The 24,666-nt window shown below is 34.8% G+C and overlaps 1 protein-coding gene across 1 annotated transcript in view; it reads right to left on the bottom strand.

Moving 5' to 3' along the window:
• Positions 1 to 21,219, bottom strand: part of LOC129147519 (mitotic spindle assembly checkpoint protein MAD2A-like) — a 76,385-nt gene extending 55,166 nt beyond the window's left edge. Inside the window, 2 exon segments of the mRNA XM_054710016.1 lie at positions 19,972 to 20,106; positions 21,099 to 21,219. Of these exon segments, the coding sequence (XP_054565991.1) occupies positions 19,972 to 20,106; positions 21,099 to 21,219 (256 nt within the window).
• Between the last annotated feature and the right edge of the window lie 3,447 nt (positions 21,220 to 24,666).

The raw sequence follows: 24,666 nt of genomic DNA, 5'->3' as shown, positions 1-24,666 counted from the left end.
AGCCTGGGTCCTGGGTGCCAGCAGGAAGCCGATGCAGGCAGCCGAGGGAAAGAAGGCCTACTCTTGCATGAATTTCATGCATTGGGCCTCTAGTTGTAATATAATTGCTCTATTCACAGTCATAAGAAAAATAAATACTTTACCCTTTGAGGAATAATAAATAGCAAAATACATATTTCTACTGAATTAGTTTTTTTATCGAACAATATAAATAAGAAATAATTTATAACTTCTTGAAAATAGAACTACCTTTAATTTTCACATACTATTGATTTAGGGCTATTTTAAAAGAATAATTTAGAAGAGTAAATTCTTGCTCTAGCTGGTTTGGCTCAGTGGATAGAGCATTGGCCTTGGACCAAAGGGTCCCGGGTTTGATTCTGGGCAAGGTCAGGGACCGCAGTTGCAAGCTCCTCCCCCACCTCTGCCCTGGTTGGGGCTGTGAAGGAGGCAACCAATCAATGTGTTTCTCTCACATTGATGTTTGTCTCTGTCTTTCCCTCTCTCTTCCACTCTCTCTAAAAATCAATGGAAAAATATCCTCAGGTGAGGATTAAAAAAAATAGAAAAGTAAATTCTTCTAAATTTAAATGGTAGCTTACTGTTGCCAAGTTAAAACATTCTTTTTTTCTCCTTTCTTTCATTTTGTCCAAATCAATATGTTTATATATTATTATTATTATTATTATTATTAATTTATTATTTTTAAAGGACATGAGTTCCCTCATACATAAAGAGATAGGATTACTGAAGAATGCCATTATGTTAGATATTTGGAAGGTAAAAATGCCAATCATGCCATACAATTTTATCCTCATTTTTTTTTCAGAGCAGGATTCAATATTTTTTTATACCACATAGAATAAAATTGAAATAAATTTATTTACTTATATGATAGTCTGGAAACAAAGATTCAACTAAGAGAAAATAGTAACTAAATATTGAAAACCAGATTTTCATACTATTAAAGCACACCTTAGTTTTTTTAGAAGTAGAAATTATATGATAAAAAAAAATCTTAAAGCTTTTGTCAATATAGTTGGGGCTATAGGTTACCTTTATTTCAAATGAATTAAAAATATTTTTATTAATTTCAAAGAGGAAGGAGTAGGAAGAGGAAGAGAGAAACATCAATGATGAGAGAGAATCATTGATTGGCTGCCTCCTGTACACCTCCCTACTGGGGAGCATGTGCCCCGGGCATGTGCCCTTGACAGGAATCTAACCTGGGACCCTTCAGCCTGAAGGCCTATGCTCTATCCACTGAGCCAAACTTGCTAGGGCTCAAATGAATTTTTTTAGGAATGGATCGTTTCAAAATATTATAGTATAAAATGTCACTTCCAGGAAAAGTTTTGCACCTCACAGGGGAGTTAGTTTACTTTTTTTCTCCAATTATTCAGTGGAAAATGTAGTATGAATTTGAGTGAATATGCCTAGCACTAAATTCCATTTATAATTTGAGAAATCTTTTATGATATAATCACCAAAGATGATTATTTATGCAGTATTTTTACTTTGTTGGAAAAAGAGTAGACAAGAAAATGGGTGTGAATTTAAGTGTAAGAAGTCTAATTTTTAATATACCATTTTATGAGAATAATAAAACCAGCTAACTTCTGAAAGCAATGATGGCAAATACTTTGTAGGTATTATTTCATTTCAGGTCCAGCAGCTTTGATGGAGGAGTAGGCCATCCTAACCTAGAGAGGGCAGAGCTGGAATTCGAACCCAAATCAGCCATCTCTAAAATGCATACCCCCAACCAATGGGCTGCAGTTTCTCCATTAATTTTATTTCGTAATTTAAAAAGTTAAGTCCATTTCCAAATTTTTACTTAACAAAGATATTTTATTTAAATTAAATGCTATTTAATACCTTTCTTATAAAAGAAAACAGTTTGTCCTATTACAAAATTAGCATATGATATTTAAGGTATACAAATAATGAAAATTAAATCAGACAGTTTTCTAAATACCTCTAGTCATACTGCCTCAAACTTACTTACTAATTAGCCACAAATTCTTTGGACTCTTTCCATATGGTAGGCCCAGATAGGTCCATTTAGGCACAGACAAGGGTAGGTTTCCTCTAAGAAGGAGCTGGATCCTAAAGAATGAAAGGCAATAAAATTGAATAAAACCTTTCTGTTTCACATACAAGTGAGAATGTTAACTGTCATGTTTATAAGTTGATTTTTGAAAGAATTATAATGTGCAGCATTTTCCATATTGTCAATTTTTACATTATTGGTAATACTTACATGGTACACCAATACATATATCTATTCTAATTATTTGAAACATCCATTTCTCTAAGTTTTCACCATATATATAGTATTTCAAAACATAACCCAGGCACTTAAAAGCACATTTTTATTGTGTAAAACAAGACAAATTCATACTGACTTTATTTGGTATTCTTCAAAACGGTATCTTTTGCCTCAATTTTATCTAATCTGTCTATTTCACTTACTGGTTCTGATGCCCAAGCCATCATTTTCTTTCTTCACTATCCCAATTATATCTTGAGGTTTCCAATAAATATGCTATAGGGTCTGAAGATTAAATGACTATATCTCACACTATCTTTCAATGCAACTTGGGTTTTCCTTTTGTAAAAGTAATCACATTTGTCATCCCTTGCATTCCTTACTGGAATATTAGCTACACCAGGATACATTCTATGTCTGTCTGGCATGTGGCAGGCAGTTAATATATATTTGAAAAGTAAATGAACAAATACAATATGTAGAATGTATTACTTAACTGTTGAATTTTGTTAAAATTTTATTATATTTTTGTTTCTTTCAAAGAGTGGGTTCATAAGTCTATGCTTGGGCTATTTTAAGAGTCCCCTTTTCTAGCTCAGTCTTTATAGTAAATTAAATATATTGACAATTTAGTGATAGATGAAAATAACAACTTGAAAAGTAACCAACCTCTTATCACTCTTTATAAGGATTAGATTGTAAGATGATCATGCTATGGGAAGTAAAACATCTCAGTATTCATATTTTTCTATGAAGACCACCAAAAGAAATTGGAAATAAGATTACTAAAAACATAGAATGACTTTTAGTGTATTAAGAAAACAGTTCATTAAATAAGACTATGATAATACTATTTTATTGTGAAAACTATTTTTTTTTGGTCAGGATTATCCATTTAGAGAAAGTGTTGGGCAAGTTATATTTCTTTGCCATAGAGAATTCTAAGGATGTGTTTTCTCCTGTGCTGATATGGTATTATTGCCACAGACTAAAGGATCCTCAACAGAAAAACAGTCAGAATAATAATTTGAGATCAAATACTTCAAATTAAAACCAGGTGTTTTTTTTGTTTGTTTTGTTTTGTTTTTAGCTTTCTTCTGCTATTTATTTGGTATCTATCCAAAATCTATGTGCATATGGGTCAAATTATTTATTTACCTAGTAATACATTTTGCAATCAACTTACCCTATAGTCGTTTAGAGTAAGTTATACTGCAAAAAATTAGATGTATCCTGGGTAAAATACTGATTTTTTTCAATGAATAGGATGGTAGATTGGTAACACCTGTTTTTTATTTTCCAGCAGAAACTCTCTGTGCCCTTTCTCTGCAATGCTGACCTTTCAGGCTTAGTGTATTTTGTATATTTATCTGTGCTTACATTGGATATTGTATGTAGCTGATGCAAATCTTTCTCTTTTGTTAATCCTCACCTGAGGATATGTTTATTGATTTTTTTTTTTATTTTTTTTTTTTTTAGAGAGAGAGGGATGGAGAGAGATTGGGGAGATTGGGGAGAAAGATAAATGTTGATGTGAGAGAGAAATATCAATTGTTTGCTCCCTTATGTGCGCTGACAGGATCAAGCCAACAACCTAGGTATGTGCCCAGACTGGTAATTGAAGCTTCAACCATTTGGTGTATGGAACAGTGCTCCAATCAGCTGAACCACCTCTCCAGGGCACAGGTCTGCTTTTACAGGGCAAAAAATTCTAGGCTCACCCAGTTCTTGCTAAGCCCATTTACCTGAATAAGTTTAATATCCTATCTAATAATAGAGTAACATGTAAATTACCATCACTCCGCTACGCCCACGATTGGGCGGCAGGAGGCTGGGGGCGGGACTTGGGGTGGCCTATCCAGCCATTGAGAGGCACAGATCCGCTGCCACTGAGGGGGCTACCCTGCTGTTGAGAGGCGCAGGAGGCAGGACTCCTGACCCCTGCGCCTCTCAACAGCAAGGTAGCCAGGTGTCCGCGGCAGCCCCCTTCAGCGGCCGTTGAGAGGCGCAGGGGGGCGGGAGTCCCGCCCCCTGCGCCTCTCAAGAGCAGGGTAGCCCCCCTCAGCATCCGCGGACCATCAAAAGTGGGGAGCTGGGTGCCTGTCTGCTCCGGCAGCAGGCCTTTCAGAAGCCTCTGCCTAGCCGGAGACTTCTGAAAGGCCTGGTGCACCAGCGGACAGGCACCCAGCTCCACCGCGAAAAGCAAAAGTGTGTAGGGGACCCTACACGTGCATGATTCAATCATGCACTGGGCCTCTAGTTTGATTATAAATTTTCATTAAAATATTTTATATCACAAATTCGGATTTTAATGCTATCTCCAGCTTCCAAGACCATCTACACTAGTAAAAGAGAAACATGCAAATTAATTATCACTCTGCTACACCCACAAGCCACGCCCACCAGCCAACCAGGAGCAAGTATGCAAATTAACCCAACCAAGATGGCAGCCAGCCACGGAGCTGGAGCAAGCAGGAGGCTTGGGTTGCCTCAGCAATGGAGGAAGCTAAGCTTCCTGCCTGCCCTGGCTTGCCCTGGCCTCAACTCAAGGCTACAAAATTTCAATTATAGAAGATAAATAAATCCTAGATACTTGCTTCCAGCTGGCCCTGGCCTCCACTCAAGGAGGTGCTGAAAAAACAAAGAAAAAGAAAAAAAGGAGGGGCTGGGACCTTGGGTCGCTGGGGGTGATCTGGCCAGGATGGGATGGTGGCAGGGGCCATTGTGGGTAAGCAGACCAGCAGGGGAGCCCGTTGGGGGTGAGCAGGCCGTCAGTGGAGGTCAGTTGGAGGTGATCAGGATAGGGAGGAGGGGGCAGTTTGGAGTGAGCAGGCCAGCAAGGGGGCAGTTGGGGGTGATCAGGCTGGCAGGGGGTGCATTTGGGGGCAAGCAGGCCGGCAGCAGGGGCCAGTTTGGGGCGAGCAGTCTGGCAGGCAGAGTGGTTAGGGGCAACCAGGCAGGCAGGTGAGAGGCTGGAGCCAGCAGTCCCGGATTGTGAGAGGGATGTCTGACTGCCGGTTTTGGCCCGATCCCTGTAAACTGGCAGTAGGACATCCTTCGAGGGGTCCCAGATTGGAGAGGGGTGCAGGCCGGGCTGTGGAACACCCCCCACCCTCATGCACGAATTTCATGCACCAGGCCACTAGTAACTTAATACAAACCTGCTATGATTTAGTAAACATTCTGACTGTTTTATTCAAGTATCAAAAGCCTGTACTTTTGTATAGTAAATTTATTTCCCTAACTAATCAAAAAGTTATAGTGAGACCAAGACAGAGCATTGCAGCAGTGACTTTAGGTTAAAATGTTTCGGTCCCTGAAACAATTGTTTTCCTTGGGTTTTAAATATATATATATTACCTTTATTTTCCAATATTATTCAAATTGGAAAATAAAGGTAATATCTTCTAAAGGTAATAACCTGAAGTCAGAAGGGTTTACATTTAAATAAAATTGGAATTGTCGTTTTCCACTGTAATGTTAGTGGTTTGTTTGAGTGAGTGTATATTGGCACATTAGGTGACTTGCACCTAAGGATTCTTAACTTGAATAGCTACTATAATATGGTCAAAAATAAACCAGCCAATATCATTGAAACATACCGTGTCTAGAAAGAGTTTTCTGAGAGACTGCTATATTCATAATTAACTAAAATATGTTGAGATTTTTCCATTAAAATAAGAGAATCATTGTTTTTCGTATATGTTGTATATTTAAGGGTTTCTTTTTATATAGTATATGTTAAAATACAAATTATTCTTAGAAATGAAATAATGAGTATATATGCATTAAAATAGGTTTTCAAAATTAAAATGCTTTATACATACTAATTAATCCTTATGACCTTTCTCTGAAGTAATCCTTATTATAGAGATGAGACACAGAATGGTTTATCTACCTGCTTATTGACACAGATGAAGAGATTGCGTGCAGTTTAATCATCTATATTTATTTCTTATTTATTCCTAGGTAACCCCATCTAAATAGCCAACCTTATGAATCGATTTAGGGATTAAAGAATACTTTATGTGCGGTTATAACTTTTTATTATTTTAGCAAAAATTTAACAACACAAATATGAATATTTTACATATTCATTGAAATATAATTTAAAATAAAACAAACAGTATAAGGTGACCCCTGTGAGATGTTGAGCCTCAAGTGGTGATTGCATAACTATATTATGTGTACAGTACCCAACTTATTTTTGTGTCTCTAAAACCCTGATTTGTCTGAATTTACATTCCAAGAAGAGTATGTAATTAAACTGACATTACACAATAACTTTCATTTTAAACTACAAATATTTTTACTTTCTTGTGCAATTTATAGAAATCTAAATAAAAGTAAAAGTTAAATGTACTGTTCTAATAAACTAGTCTCACATTAGTGTGCCTTTAAGTATTATTTTTGTACTAGAGTTGTGGAGCATTGCCTACTGTCAAAAAAAATTAGGTTACCTGGGGATGAGTACTCTCTAATGGCAAGATCACCAGACGGCAGTCATGGGTGAGCCCATTTCTATTCTTAGAATCACCCAATAATGCCCATTCTAATCTTCAAGACTTTTTAACAGTCTTCACTTTTGTTTCTTAAGTTGTAAAAATAGAGTTCAATTAAACACACACACATATATATATATTTTTTATTTTTTTACTGGCAAAATAATGTAAGGGAATAACGGGGATATAAAAATGAACACAAAGTGTAACCTCCTTAAGAGACCAAGTATCTACTGGGAATTCATTATAAAAACAACTATTCTAATAAAATCATAGAATTTATAGAATTTAAAGAGCAGGGGTAACTTTAAGATAGTGATAATAGAGATAATATACCTACTAGTAAATGGAAGTAAGGTGGCATTTAGAAGATTTTGAAAATGATAGGACATTGATTGTTAGAAGTGATAAGGGGAAGAATGTAGGTGGTGGGGCATCAGCAAAGGCTAGGAACCTGACAAGTATAAGACATGTGATGGTAATGATGGGGTGTGTGGATTGCAAAGAACATTCTGAAACTAATTGTGAAAGTCTTTGAAGACAGACCAAGCTAAAAAGTTTAAAAGTTATTTTCCAGGCAATGCCTAAAAATGGAATGTTTTAAGAGTGGATGTAGATAATTATCTGATACTAGAGGCCCAGTGCATGAAATTCATGCACTGGGGGGAAGGGGTGTCCCTCAGCCCAGCCTGCACCCTCTCCAATCTGGGACATCCCTCTCACAATCCGGGACTGCTGGCTCCCAACTGTTCGCCTGCCTGCCTGCTTGATTGCTCCTAACTGCTCCTGCCTGCCAGCTTGATCACCCCCTAACCACTCCCCTGCCAGCCTGATTGATACCTAACTGCTCCCCTGCCAGCCCAGTCGCCCCTAACTGCCCTCCCCTGCAGGCCTGGTCCCCCCCCTCCACCGCAATCGCCCTCCCCTGCCAGCCTGGTGGCCCCTAACTGCCCTCCCCTACAGGCCTGGTCGCCCACAACTGCCCTCTCCTGCCGGCCATCTTGTGGTGACCATCTTTTGACCACATGGGGTCATCTTGTGTGAGGGCGTGAGGTCAATTTGCATATTGCCTCTTTATTATATAGGATAGGGTTGCTGCTATTGAAACATGCTTTCAGATTTAAAGATCTGAAATAGGACAATGGCAGTAAGAGTTGAAAGACTATATAAATATACGTTTTTCAACCTCTGAATATATACATATTTTAGCCTCTAAATATATACTCAGCAGTTGAACCACTCAACCTCTGAACCTTGAAACTTCTGATATCTATTTCTATTTCTGTTTATACCTATCTATATCATGTTTATAAAAATCAATTCAAAACTTTAAAATAAATATTGTATGTAATTATAAATTATAACTAATGATTTTAACTCATTCATGTAAAAAGATAGACTGTTTTATTTTTTATCAAGTTTTTCTTTTTCTTTTCTGATCTCAGTGTTCCTCATTTAATCATTCTGTTAAGGATTCTTGAGTTTTTCTCTTGACTAAATATAGTAAGTCTCTGTGACATTTTAGGATACTGAGTATGTTTTTATTGAGTAACTGACAATTTGATAAATTTCTTGACTATGGTATACACATGTACATATATATTTGGCAGTCCACAAATAAAAATGATAGGAAGACATTTTAAAGAGTAAGGGATTTTACATTATTTAAAGAAAATCTATTGAAGCATAAGGGAATGAGGGCTTTAAGCCCTGCAGTAATACAAACAATTTCATTTTTAAGGCTACAGCTACAAGGAAAATCTGTTCTTAAAATCTATTTCCAAATAGTGTCTGATTCTTCTGTATGTAGCATTCATACCTACACTTTTTAGTTGTGTTGCTGTTAGCGATCATTTTATTTGTATCTGACTTGGACTGTTTGTTCCTTAGGGTAAAATCTTTATCTTTTTATTATTCCACACAATATTTTGGAGAGCCTTAGAATCCGAGAAACACGGGAATTTTAAGGAACTCAGAAAGTTATCTATTTCAACCTCCTGGCTAATAAAAACCTTTTGTGACGCTCCTGGCTTCTGATTCTTGTGTTTATCCTTGAAAATGCACAGTGAGCTCCCTCCATTCCAGCCCATCTCATTATTATGCAGTTCTCAGGATTAGAAAGTTCATTATTAATTGAGCTGGAAGTTGCCTCATTTTAACTTCTAAACATTGGCTCTTTGCTTTCTCAAGAAGCACAGGAGTCTAGTTCTTCTTTATATAATAGGCTTCCAAATTGTTGAGGACTATTGTCAGTGCCCTGGAAGAAAGTGAATAGTACATGTGAGTGATAAAGTGACAGGTTTGCTGTTTGTCTTCTTTTGCTTACTTATTTATTTGCCTTCCAGCTAGAAATCCTCAGAAAAATGGGATTCACTGTTTGTTAAAAAACTTTTATTGGTGTACACTGCACTAATGTGGGTTGGTTTTTCCTCATAAGAAAATTTCTGCTGGAGTTTCTTATCACCAGCTGGCTCATTTCTTATTTATTTATTTATTTATTTATTTATTTATTTATTTATTTATTTATTTATTTTAGCACTCAACTAAAGGCATAATGGAGAATTTAAGAGAACCAAACAGCAGAATTGAATTTATCATCTAATATTTATTATTTTTGCCTTTTAATTAGCCTTTATTTAATATGAAAATACATTTACTATAAAAATCACCTCTTTCTTAACTGCACTGCATTTCAGTAGTGACATGAGATTTGGAGTAATATTTCATAGTCACGTCAAAATGTAATATGAAGAAACAGAGAAGACAGAGGTTGATTTCATCTAATAAAATGATGTGTCAGTACCAGAAAGCGGAGACAATAGTACATCAGTTAGGCCCTATGTTAGTTTGCTTTGTGATTCTGTTCTCAAGAGATTATTGTTACAACTCAAGAAGAACAAGAACATCAAAACAAACAAGCAAAACACTCGATTAACAAACAGGCAAAGCAGTTGAATAGATACGTCTCTAAAGAAAATATAAAAATGGCCGGTAAGCACGTGAAAAGATGTTCAGCATCACCAGGAATTAGGTAAATCCAAACTGAAACCATAAGGAGATAGCACTTCACCACCTTAGGATGGATATTATAAAGACGCTGCAACATCAGAGAATGGAAATAGGCAAGAAAAAAAATCCATAACATTTCAAACTGTGGGTCAGGCCAATACACAATCTTGATAGATCCATTTTTAGGGGTTTTGAAAATTGTCTTGAGCGTTCTGAGCAAGGTTTTTCTCTGTGGTGTAATAGGCTGCTTGGTCAGTTTGCAACAGTACATGTATTTCTACGAGCCACAACCCCTTGACAATTTATAAGGACTATCTGTAGATTTATATCTAGTTATTTTTATATATTTTTTGTTATGCAGGTATTGCCTTTATTCTTGAATTATATATGCTAAAGCAAAATTAGGTCAATTCTTTTAGGAATAATTTTAAAGGGGTATCTTTGAGACGGTTTTATTCAATGAGATACTCTTAGATGAATGTCAGAAACCTCACTTTTTTTCTATCAGTGATGTGCAGTTTGCTGTGGGCTTTTACAATTTTCTGAAACTGATGATTTGATTGCTTTGGGGAAATTCACATGCAGATTTTGCCTTGAAGAGTCAAAAAGCATTGCTAAATGATGGATCAAGTGTAATGGGATTAAGGATTTTTCCATTCTTTTTATATTAATTAACCATCATAAAGAGAGAAACTAATCACCCTGTCCCTGACTAATGCTTTGAAGGCTTCTGATATCTGTTTGATGAAACTATCACAAAAGATAAAACTAGAAAAATTATTTTCTTCTTTAGATACGCATATAAGAGTATAGTTGGCAAGATATGACTTTCTGAAACCCAATGAATATGAAGTAATGAGATGCTACCTCGAATAGAGAGCAAACTTAGCAGCTATCTTTTTTAAAAAATATATTTTATTGATTTTTTACAGAGAGGAAGGGAGAGGAATAGAGGGTTAGAAACATCGATGGGAGAGAAACATTGATCAGCTGCCTCCTGCACACCCCCTACTGGGGATGTGCCTGCAACCAAGGTACATGCCCTTGACTGGAATCGAACCTGGGACCTTTCAGTCTGCAGGCCGACGCTTTATCCACTGAGCCAAACAGGTTAGGGGAACAGCTATCTTTGATGTTAAAAATGTATGATAACTATGTTTCTAAAACTAAAGGCTTATGGCCCATTAGTCAGACTCTATAGTCATCTGGGACAAATTGAACTTTGGCTAAAGGAGGACCTGTGTGTACAAGACAGTATGTGCTCCTTATCTACCCATGGCAGTAGTTTGTCTCTCATGCTTAGATCTAACAGGTCCTGAGAAATAGGAGCTGCTTGAGTTTTAAAAATAACAGGAACATTTTTTCATCTATTGTGACTCACTTCTATATAAAATACAATCATTTTCCTTTTTTCAGTTGTTCCATGTACCAAGTGATACTCTAAAACCACTGGGGGAGAAAGAAAGACCTCATTAGCCCCTCGTGGTGCAGGGTTTAGGGGTCCTTTGCTTTCAAGCTAAGTTTTCATTATGTGCTCTTGATTAGAGTTTTAATATTAGACATTGAAATAATTTGACAATACTAATTAATGTTCAGATAAGTCCATAATGTTATATTCTGTATTTAGTTTGCTATAATATGGGAATGATAACAAGCTTTTTTTGACACTAGGAGACATAATATATAAACATAGAGGACAGTATTGTTTCCTCTATATATGCTGTTGAGCAATAAATGCAACACTTCGTGTAATGTGTATTTCAATGACTTAGGGAGTCCAACCAACTATAACCCGAAGAACATTTTGCACTTTTCTTGGACTTTCATAATTGTTAGATATTATATGTGTGAGTTATTAATTACTAGATAATTTAAACATTTATATATAAAATATTGTTTGGAATAATACCTTTAGATTATTATAATAACTATAAGTTATTAATAAATTATTTGCTGAATTATGTTCTTTACTATATCTTTTTTAGAAACATTTTACCTATTAATCAGTAATACATTATGCTATACATTTTTAAAAATAAGAAATTAGACAAATTTAAAAATTCTAACAGTAAAGACCCGTGTATCACATAATTTCTTAATTCTGGAGGTTTTTAATAAAAGCCTGCAGAAATTTGTAGAAAAGGTTATTTTGCTTATGTTTAAATCCAGAGTTTTAATGTAATACCGATCTCTTTTCATTGGGACATTATGGAAACAAAGGAATTTACAAATTTGAGCCATCTGCAGTCCAGCAAGCAAGCCCTCACACCAGATCTGCCAGCTCCTTGATCTTGAATCTACCAGGCTCCAGAGCTGTGAGAAACAAATGTTCGTTATTTAAGTCACCAAAAAAATATTAAGATTAAATAAAATTAAAAATGACCCTTACTTTTGAATATTTAAATGGATCCCATTTGTATATGTTTAAGCATTCTTTAGTTACAAAAAAACCTAAAAACCCATTAGTCTATTTAAAACTCAGGTATCTAATTCAGCTCTGAATGTTTCTTTGTGAATAATAAATGCTGTGATACTGTGATAACTTCCACAAAAGGAACATAGCACATATTTTACTATTTATATTTGGAATGCTACACTTGAATACTTTGAAAACATTAAATTATACTTTTGAATACAAAATACTAATTTTTACACCAATCAATTAAAATACGTACACTATAAATTTCCATGACTAAAAAATTAAATCATATAATCTGACTTTTCCTAATAGTTCAGTTGTTACTAATGTGTAAGTGAGCTCTTTTAAAATGCAGTGATGCATTACCTAGTTATGAAAGTGCCTGATGTCTTCTCTTCTCCATATGTTATAAAAATGTGTGGATACTACTTTTGTTCTATTTTAGTTGTTTTCTCAAGCTTTTTGGATCGCCTTTCAGTGACCCTATAAACTGCAGTAAATGAAATGATCTACCTCAGCGTCTTTTCCTTTCTAGATGTTGCTTCTAATCAGTGAATGGAGAATATACATATTTAAACTTGTGTGACTTTAGTAAAATTAAGGGAAAGATATGTTTGTGTAAGAACATGGCTTCCTATAATGAGTATAATATTTAGTAAATGACTTTTATAACAAACTATATCAATGGGTTTTTCTTTGATGCTTTTCTGTTTTTTCTTCTTACATTTGCGATATAAAAATAGATGGCTTTTTAAACATGAATGCAACGTCAGTGCAAAAAAATATAATTTGCTCTAAGTTTTCCCAATATATAGTTTCTAGGGTCATGTCATTAGGATAGTATTTTTTCTTAATCGATTAAGTGTAGAAGGATATAGTTAGAAGGTGTTGTTATCTATTTCAACTCCATATACCGGAATCTTTAGAAGATAGCTTTGGATAGATTCCTTCCACATATGCTTAGAAATTGACACCAAATGGTCAAACATATGTAATAAAACCTGAAAACCACAACTAAACTTGGTTTCTGTTTTGAATATATAATTCTAAATCAGACATCTTAGTGTTATGTGAGATTAACTTTTTCATTTAATAGGATGTACAAATTCAGCTTCAATAATTTGAGAGAACACCTTAGTGCTTTATTTGCATTTACAGTCCCCCAAAATATATTGAGCAACTCTTATATGCAAAAACAATGCCATAAGCACTGGGGGTGCAGATATATATATATATCTATCTATCTCACGGTCATGGAAATATAGAAATGTATCTTGCATGCATTTTAAATATTATATTACAATACATAATAAAATAATATATTTTTTCCTCTTATACGTTATGTAGCTGGGCAGACAGACAAGCATAATAAAAAAGTACAAAATAATAGATTATATAGGGTTAAGTGCCTCATTGGCAAGATTACTTTTGATATCTGGAACAAGTGTGGAATTGGAAAATTTCTTCAGGCTGAAAAAAGAAGGTAAAGAGCCCACCTTACTCTTTCCTCAGTGTTCAACTTCTAAACACTTCGATGTCATTTTCCCCTAATTCACATGTTTAGTTTTTACTATTGCCATTTATAGTTTACAAAGTTCAACAGGATTTCTAATACACTATTAGAAAGAATATCTCGGGCTATAATATTTCAGGAGGGCAACATTGGGCAATACCTGTATCAAAATTTTGGAGTGGATACATATAAATTGTTTGGTTGAAGAATAAATAATGAGAATACAATTTAGACTTTAAGTATATAGTGCTATTTTTATGTAATCCAAATTTTCATTTATCATCTAATATTTGAAATGTAATTCCAAAGAAAGTTTTAGCTGAGATAGAGACAAATACTGGGGGAACTTGTGATACTATTACTTCCAGGGTATAAGAGATTAACCCCTAGATGAAAATGTGATGGAAAATTTTCATGGAATTAAGTAGAGGAAAAATAGACAGTTCATGTTTCATCTCTGAGAAAGTTGTACATAAAATAATAACAGTAACTGAACAAAGAATTACCAAAAATTCACTTGAAGGGTTTAAATGAATGTAGTAATTCTGAATAGAAACACTGATTAATAATATAAGAAATAACCTGTTGACAGTTTTACGAGGGCAAAGTAGCATATGCAAACAAATAAGCATGCCATATCCACTTTAAAAGTCATATAGGTTGATTTTTAAGATATTTTATTTCATTTTCAACCACATTTTACATTCAATACCATTTCATATACAGAAAATGGACAGAAAACCATACACTCTACCAAGTGGTGCCTGCTGCCCCAAGAACTCACTTGGTCCTACACCCAGTTACCTCAGCATTATTGACTGTATTCCACACACTGCTAACCACATGTCTATGCCTCTTCTGCAACTACCAATTTATACTGCTAAATCCCTTTACCATTTTTACCCAGCCCTCCAAGCAACCACTAAATATTAAAAATATAATTTCCTTATGACTCAGCAATTCCATTTCTGAGAATATATTTAAAGGAACCTGAAACACTAATTCAGAAGAATATATGTACCATTATGTTCATTGCAGCTTTATTTACAAGAGCCAAGATTTGGAAGAAGCCCGAGTGCCCATCAGTAGATGAGTGGATAAAAAAGCTGTGGTACATTTACACAATGGAATATTACTTGGTCATAAAAATGAAGGAAATATTACCTTTTGTGACAGCATGGATGGACCTGGAAAGTATTATGCTAAATGAAATAAGCCAGTCAGAGAAAGACACATATAATATGATTTCACTTATATGTGGAATCTAATGAACAATATAAATGAACAAACAAAATAGAAACAGATTCATAGATACAGATAACAGTCTGACAGCTGTCAGAGGAAAGAGAGGTTGATTTTTATAAGATGAAAATGCAACTGGAGGTTTTATTTAAAAAATCTTCCAAGGTACCCATTTTATGGTTCTTTAATTCATTCAATTAATCAATAACATATATTGAAAGACAACTATGGGGTAAGATGAAAAAGATAAAGAGGATCCATGGTCTTCTGGAGCTTATCTTCCATTGAGATAAAAATTAAACAAGGTAATAATTGCTAGACAATAGAGAGCGAGTGACTTTGAAGAATTAATGAAACTTTTTGAGGAGTTGAAAATTCAATGTAAAGTTATCAATCGCTCTTTTGAAAATCTTAGGGAAATCCTTTTTATTCATAAGGGTATATTTAGTGTAAATTTAGTGAAGGATGGTTAAAGTTCCTCCATGGGCAAATTTGCATTTACTTTATCACTATTTTCTTAAACTTTGATAGAAATATCAAAAATTCTATAAACAATTTTTTCTATTGATTTCCTTAACAATATTTCATTTATTCTATATATAGAACATTGCTCTCAATTCACCACATAAGAATTCTTTAGGAAATATGGGAATACAATGATATAAATCAAATAGCTAATAAAAGAATTAAAGTAATATATATTTTATTTATATATATTTAATATCACTATTTATAATAAATTATGTATATTAAATAATACATCATAATAAATATCATATATAAGTCAATATTTTTAGGAACAAAATGGTAAATTGAATGCTAAATCATGGCAAATCTATAAGGAAAAACAGGTTATATGTATAGCCTCAAGTATCTGCCCCAAAGTATTTATTAATGACTGTGGTGCTTTCACATATGTCCACAATTCTTTCACACTTCTGCCTCCAAGAAGAGGAGCTTAATTTTCCTCCTCTTGAGTGAGGGCTGGATTTAGTGACCCACTTCTAATGGAGTCTGAAAAGAAAAAATAATAATTACCTTACACTGGAGAAACTTGACTGATACCACATTAACCAAGACATCTAAATTAACAGTAATGTCACATTGAAATGTGTACCCATCCTATATAATAAAAGGCTAATATGCAAATTGTCCCCTCGAGCAGGAGTTTGACCAACCGGGAGTTCAACCAGGGGGTGGGGCCAGCCAGCCAATCAACTGCAGCCCCTCCCCCCCAACAGCCCCACCCCCAATCGGCCCTCCCACCCCAATCAAGGGCAAGGCCAGCCCGACAACCTCCCATGTCCCCACCCCCAGGCCGGCCCAGCCCGATCAGCACCTATCGGGGTGGGCCCACCCATGCACAAATTTGTGCACCAGTCTATCTACACTATTAAAAGAGAAATACACAAATTGACCACACCTCCGCAATGACCACCAGCCAATCAGGAGTGAGTATGCAAATTAACCCAACCAAGATGGCGGGTTAATTTGCATACATAGGCACGGAGTGGCCGGGCCACGTGGGACGCCTGCTATGAGGGAGAAGGTGGGGGGCAGATGGAGCTACAGGAGCGGCTCTCCAGCCAGAGCGGAGAACACTGAAGGCTCCGGCCAGAGCGAAGGACTGGGTCCCAGGTGCCAGAGGAAAACCAGTGTCAGCAGCCAGGGGAAGGAAGGCCTATTGCACAAATTTTCGTGCAACGGGCCTCTAGTAATATAATATGATGGGAAAGACATTACATCTTTGTAGAATTCTTCTCTAAAATCCAGAGCCTCATCTATTGTGAGAAAACATCAGGCAATCTAAAATTGAGGGACATTCTGTGAAATAGCTGACCACTACTTTTCTACTTTTCAAAAGTATCGATTACATGGAATCATATTGGAAGAGACTAAGAAAATGTGAAACTATGTGTAACATATCAGTTTGGGCCTAAGAATATAAAATTTAAATTTGATTTGTGTACTACAGATGTAACATGCTAACATTAGGGAAAATGCTGAGAGGGTATATGGGACCCCCTCTACTGACTTTGCATCTCTCTTGTTAATCTAAAATTATTTCAAAATAAGAATTTTAAAATTAGCAATTTCTATGGTTAATTAGTTAAAATTATAATTCTGTATATATTTTTTCCAATAAAGCCTTTATTTGAAATCTGGGATGTGGAATTTTCTTTCCCTGATAACTTTTACAAGCATTATGTTGCTATTTTGAAGCCAAGTTGTATTATTTTAATTTTAGTGACTAATTTTTAGACTTTATCATTCATTCCCCTTAGTAAAAAATAGTGAATACAGTTCAATTATGTAATTGTTACATTAAAATGGCTTTAACATGCATGCTATGTATATTTGCAGTTTACACAAGATGCACTCTGAATCCTCCTTTCCAGATGATGTAAAGAAAAATGATACTCTCAATTAATACTTAGCCTCTCAGAAATTGCACCAGTGATACTGGGGAAGGATTAAGGCATTAAGGGCTAAAACCTGTCAAGTGTGGTTATGCATCTGAGATTCATTTACTGAACCATGGATATATTTTTATTTTCCATGAAAAATTCACTTGTATAAATGAATGCTGCACATGACTATCAATACCAAGAAAAACAGAGCATGTTTGTGCACAACATTTTGTTGCTCATATCTGTAATTGCAGTTGTGAAATACTATCCCATGAGAAAGCATGATAGGATAATATCTTCTCCAAATTTATTTAAAGAGTTCACAAAAATAAAAAGAGCAAGCAATATGTTACATTCCAATATATAAGTAGCTGTGTGTTGGAGAAGCCAGCTGCCCAGTGATTTCCATGCCTGGGACACTTCCTAACCTGTTGAGGATTAGTGCAATCCGACCAGAGCCTCCAGAAAGCTTTTTGCTGAGACAGCTCTTTGAATTAATGGCTATTTTGTGTATGTTCATAAATCTCACTATTTCATATAAATTGAGCTGTACAGTTGAAATGAGAAATATTTACTTATTAGATATTAGTTCTAGCTAAACCCTGAAGATTGCAGAGCTTATAATGTGAGACCTGTTCGCAGAACACAGTTCCAGTAAGGAATGAGGGTTTTATGATTGTGACAGAGAAAATACAAGAGAATGATGCACTCAGTAAAATTAATTTAATAAACATTTACTTTGTGGAACTTGACTTTTAGAAACAATAAAGGCTGTGCCTTTTTTTTTTTACATAAAGTAATAGATAAATTAAAATATTGTGTTAGCTGGAAAAGGTATGAGAATAATAATTAAAAATAACTAGTTATTTTCATGTTTAAATGAGAGGGTCTGAATAAAACAGCAAGTGGTTGATCAGAGAGTGAAGGCATGACTTGAGAAAGTACGATGTCACAGAAGCCAAGAAATGAAAGTGGTTTAATATGTATCTGTGAGAAGCAAACATAGCAAGCACACTGACAAAGGTATGAGAAGTGAGAAAAATACTTGCATTTTTGAGATCAAACAAGATCAGGAGTATTCTGATACTTGGATTTTTGATTGAGAGATTATGTGACCTTAGCTTTAAGAGTTTCAATAGATTTATAAACATGTTTCCTAATAGTTAAGAAGTCAGTAGTTTGCAAAGAAATGCAGGAGTAGGCATGTATTTTGGTAAATTGGATAATGCAGAAAAATGATTGTTGTCCTAAGGTCAGTATTCCTGCAGCTACTGATTACCTTTTAGGTCTGAGAAGTGATCAATATTTTATTTCTTTGTTGTTGTGTGTTTTTGTTTTTTTTTTTTGTAATGATAATATACCAATGTATTTCATTTCATTTCACTTATGTCCAGTACTCTGTAAAGTATTTGATACAATTCTACTGTGTACAAATTATATTCTCAGCCACTGTGGGTGGTATTAAAATGAACAAAGATTGAACTGGTCAAGATATATATCCTAGACCTCAGCCCTTTTGTACCAGGAGTCTGAGGTCTGTTCAGAACTTTGAGCTGTCCAAAAAGTCCAGTTAGGCTGTGCTTAACTAAGGGGAAATGAGTGCCCTTTTTGGTATCCTCAGTAGTACTTTCTGACAGACTTGGCACTTTGACTTTGAAACAGCCTTACAAAGTGCTGCAGCGTTAATCCTCCTATGAGAGAAGCATAACCCTGGCTCCGAGACAGATGACAGATAGGGTATTCTTTTTTACTTTCCTGGGAGAATGTATTGGAGTACTGGTTTGTGTCCCACAGTGGGGAAAATAGAACCCACAAAGGTTCTCAAGAGAGGATGCTCTATCTTTTTTGGCTGGGATGAATCTGGAGACAGTTCCCAGCAGTACTATGACTAATGTTCTTGGAAGCAATCATCTATATATTGATCCAAATAAAGAATATTTATTTTAAGATTGGCATGGAGCTACTCTTTCTACTTCTCAGGAGAAAAAGAAAAAAAATGTGGTGGTACTTATTAGAAATAGGAGCCTATGTTTCCCAAAATATAACAGGTTTTTATATTGTTTAAACTTTGATATAAACAAAACACAATGACATGTAATAAACAAAATATGCTTTTGCATATAATCTGCAATATAAACACTTATATGTAGCATTTTGAAGGGTAAATTTACAGTGTTTATCTTAGTATGTGTATATAAGTAAGCTTCTTCATAGTAGTAATGTATAACATATCTAGACACGCCATGCATACTCTGCACATCCCTTCCCCAGTTATAACAGTGATATTTTCTTGACATATGAAAAAGGAACACACTACTCTTGCTTCTGTATGGTGGCATATGAATTTCTTCTACCGTGGAGCCATTGGGGATTTAGGAAGAACCATTGGAGAGCTGTGAACTGCACTTAGGCATCTTAAAAATAAAGTCTTCAATAAATGGAAGTCATTTGCTCCTCAACTGCTCTCAAGGATAGCAACCCACAAGGGAGGGAAATATAAGAATGAATAAATGCTTAATAAATATTTGTTGAATTGAATTGAGTAAGGAATTGATTATTTTTCAACCACAAAAGCCGTGCTGGAGCTTTTAGAAGGAAGGTACTGTGGCTATTTAGCTCGATCTGTGTAGCATTCAGGAGAGGCCTGGTAGGGGGAAGTCCTGCAACAGCAAGGCAGCGCTTCAGCATGGAATTGGTTATGACACAGGCATTTGGATATGCTTGCAGGGACATAATTGCTGGCAATATGCAAGATTAAAAATTTATATTTTAAACAAAAACAAAGAATACGACAGTTTCTAACTTATAATAGTTGCTTAGGTTCATTATGAATGTTATTTTTTTCTCTTTACTTTCAGGGTAGGAAATTAGACAGATGCCACGGAAATTATCAAGTCTTAAGCAACTAGGAAAGAGCCTATAGCAAATGGCCTTCCAGCACAGTTGTGAAATAGTGTTGCTGGTTACAAACTTGATTTTAAAAATAGAAACTAGGATCCAATCGTAAAGCTCCGCAACTAATGAGCAGATAACATAATGACACTAGCAAACCACTTTTAAAAAAGCTTATTTTTTTCCTAATAGAAAGAAAAACCTGTCGCACACTTTTACCTTTGCAGACATATTTCTTTCATCATATTCATTATAATTAAGTTACTTACATGGTATACTGACTGCCTATAGAAACACCGAGGCAACATATCTCAACCATAGCACAGCTGAGGGGCTGGGTGTTCCTTGTTTTGAAGACACTCTTGTACATCTCAGGATGTTTAGTAGCATCTCTGGCCTATACACATTAGCTGCCAGCAGTAGGCCCTCCCTAGTTTTGATGAGCAAAAATGTCTGGGCATTGCCAAATGGCCCCTAAGGGACACCGAATAGGCTAACTGATAAATTACATGTATGTAGTTCTGTTTAGTTGTGTGTTTATACTGTGAACTCAGAGACAGATAAGTTCTGTAAGATATAGCTAAGGAAGGTGAGCTTTCTTTGCTTTCATATACTTTGAAAAATGCAATTGCTATTGTTCTAATATTTATCGATCGATCACTGAATGAGGTTCTCTGTGTGTTCTTTTGAAATAATGCAAGTTCCTTTTACAATGAACAGCAGTTAAACTTAAGGCCCTGAAGTAGAGTTTTTATACGTATTATTTAATCTCCCCCAAAACAAGTATGTATGGAATGTATATCTCACAAGTAAGGAAGCTGATGTCTGTGGGACTTACATTGTCGGAGGTCACACAGCGAGAGCTCAGAGTCAGCTCTTCTTATTAAAACAGGTAGCCTTTCCAGGTCACCACACTGATACTGCATGGTGTAGGAAGCCGTGAGAAAATATTCTGGCATGTCTACTTTTTGTAGGTCTCCAAAGTAATAGCTTGACTGTTATTATTTTAAAGATTTCCCAGTAGTTTGGGACCATTTCCTTCACTGAAATTTTAATACAATTTAATATTAATGATTTTCCAAACATTTTTGTGTTTTTCTTGGTAGTCTTGACAATAATGTAACTCGAGTACAAAAAAGAAATGTCACTTCATAATTTTGTAGGAAGCTCTTTACTAAAACTATATTAAATTTATTATTTGTAGAAAAATATTGGATTATATTACATATTTGTAATTTTGTTTGTCATTCACTAAATGTTCAACTGCTAATTTCTGAACTCTCTCTTGCCTGAAAGAGCCAATATAAATTGCAATTGGCAGTTTTGAAAATGAGTCTAAATTATTTTCTTTCATAAGTAATATAAAAAATTGAAGTATAATTGATGTTCATTAAAAATCAATGTAGATTTTTACATGTGCATAAATAGATAATTTTGTGTTTAAAAAGGTAGTTGAAAATGTGATTTTAGTGGATTTTTTAAAAGAATAAACATATTCTTTTGTCAAATCTCTGCAGACATTGAGGCTTTTTTGCAGTATTTTGTATAGACATGTAAAGTAATTATCATATTTCATTGAAATCACATGAACATTTTTTCTCATTTGAAATATCTGAATTTGTGAAGCATCTTAAAATCCATGGTGTGTCAGAGTTTAATTGATGGTATTTTTCTCTTATATGTACATAAAATAAGGATGCAAGTTACAATTGATATTTAGATTTAATAACATAAAATATTAAAAAAAACATATCAATACATGTTGATGCTTAAAATTTTGGTCCTAGCCCTAGCTGGTTTGGCTCAATGGAGAGAGTGTCAGCCTGCAAACTGAAAGGTCCCAGGTTCGATTCAAGGGCACATGCCTGGGTTTTGGGCTCCATCCCAGTAGGGGGCGTGCAAGAGGCAGCCAATCAATGATTCTCTCACATTATTGATGTTTCTATCTCTCTTTCCCTCTCCCTTTCTCTCTGAAATCAATAAAACATATATTTAAAAAAATTTGATCCTAGAAATAACTCATATATCACATAATTTAAATAATAATATTAATTGCTGATTGTAACTTCTTTTATATATTATTTCTGGGCAGAAGCCTGTAAAATAGATATATTTCTAAAATATTTCAGCATAACATTTTTATGCTGTCATATTTTACAAGTTATATGCTTTTGCTTTTGTTTTAATGCCATATATATCAAATACATTTCTCAGTTACAATAGTGGTTTTTGACATATTATCTGTATTCAAAGTGTATTGACTTAAAAAAGAGAATGATATCTATACTGTACATAGTTATAAATATTTTTGTGTTTGATCAGGATATTTTTGGCCTATTGTTTTTTTATCTCATTAATAGAGGAATTTACTATATTGATATGTAAATTGCATAGTCACACATTATATTTTCAGAATATATAGTATTCAATGAGTGCTTTCATTTCCTTCACATTTGTATATCCATCAAAAATTCCTGCACATGTCAATCATTATAACCTGGTTTGAACAGGTATATTGTCATAGATTACATTTGGTTATCTTTTTTCTTTTTTTAAATTTTATTTTTATTTTTTTGGTTATCTTTTTCTAATCATGGAAAGCCCTTGATATTATATCTTTTAAACAAGCATTTTAAAAATGAAGAGCAAATAGACAAGGTAATTTTAGTTTGAATCTGCTCATGCAGAAAGTAAGCTATTAATATTACATATATTCAAACTAATCACAATTTGTGGAATTAACAGTAAGTGAAAGCATGTAGAAAGATATTTTATGCTTATGGTTCTTGTGATTTGAAAGGGAGATGTTTTTCTCTGACAGATCACAGATGATTTGGTATCAGTTTTCCATTTCTCAAGTTAGGTTGTGAGTTTGTGTGTGTGTGTGTGTGTGTGTGTGTTTAAGTAAGAAATAAAAGAGACCAGAAGCATGATAAATTATTTTTCATAACTAATAATCCAGAGCTAAAGTGAACCAGAGATTTGAAGCAATTATTTAGGTAATTGAAGTTTCAATCAGTAGTTAATTTTGATAGAAAATCCTATTATGCTCATCAAGAGAACACATTAAATAATTGATATGCATTTATTCTCTGAAATAATGTACAAAGCTTAGGCATTGCTTTGCCTGTCCTCCGGAAGGTTACTATTCTAACAGAAAATGCACGGATGTGTGCTGGCATAGGTAAGTGTGGGATTCATAACAAATATTTATTATCTCATAACTTTTGTGAGTCAGCAATCTAGGCAAGTCTTAGCTGGGATATGTGACTCAGAGGCTCTTGCAAAGCTTCGATCATTGCAACCATGGTGTAGACTGGGGCTATACAACCACCTCAAGGCTCAGCTGAGGTTCACGTCCAAGCTCTTAGCATGTTTCAGGTCCTCCATGGCTGTTGTCCAGAGCTTTCAGTTCTCCATTGGGCAGCTCACACCTAGCAGCTGGTTTCCTTCAGCAGGAGTGAGAGAGAGCCAGAGAGGGTGAGCAAGACCAAAGCCAGAGGCTTTTGTATCCTAATCTTGGAAGTGACATCCCATTACTTTAGCCATAGTGTGTTCTTTGAGTCCCTTGGTCCAAACCACACTCGAATGAGAGGATTACAAAAACAGGCATGAATATTCAGAGGAAAGGACCGCTGAGGGTCATTTTAAAGGCTATCACCACAGGACCAGTTCTCAATAGGATGCCAGTTCTCTTCCGAAGCTGAAGTTTTTCTTTTATCTCTCTTTTTTTGTGTTTGTGTTCTTTTCCCCGCTAATGGATATAGTTTTTTCTTCCTTCTCCATGTCCTTTTTTTCCATGTTCTATAAAGTTTTATAAACACATTGTGTCAATCATCTTAAATGTGAGACTTAGCAGGTACATTCATTTGTAGAAATTGATACTCTCTGCCTTATTCAGTGTTGGAGTCTGTCTGAATGTCATGGCTGTATTTCAGGTGGATTTAAGTGGAATTAAGGAAATTAATAAATGAAATTTTCCCATGAAATTCTATTATTCCCCAAACTCACACAAAATCAACACCGGCAGAAAGTTAAAAGACAGGTGATAATATTGTGCGGGACTTTTTTGGAGATGGCAGAGAACAAGAAATGGTAGAAGAGTACTGAGCAAATTAATGTTAAGTTGGCTCTGAATCATTGATTGTAATAAGGGGATGTGTCCTCCTATGAACTGCCATCCTCAACTTGTAGCATGCAGTGATTATTACTTTGCACCAACTTCCAGAAGTTTTAATTTCCCTTGATGAACTAGGATTTATTATTCTCATAAAATTTTCTTAATAAATGCAATGAAATTGGTAACTGTTCCAATTAATTAGTCAAGTACATATAAAATCCCTCGTGTTCATTTAACTTGATCTTTAAAAGAGAGTCAAAACATAGATATGTAAAGAGCTAAAATG

Source organism: Eptesicus fuscus, chromosome 3 (assembly GCF_027574615.1).
Source record: "Eptesicus fuscus isolate TK198812 chromosome 3, DD_ASM_mEF_20220401, whole genome shotgun sequence".
Lineage (NCBI taxonomy): Eukaryota > Metazoa > Chordata > Mammalia > Chiroptera > Vespertilionidae > Eptesicus > Eptesicus fuscus.
The sequence above is the reverse complement of the archived record's forward strand: the minus strand, read 5'-3'. Positions and strand labels throughout refer to the sequence as shown.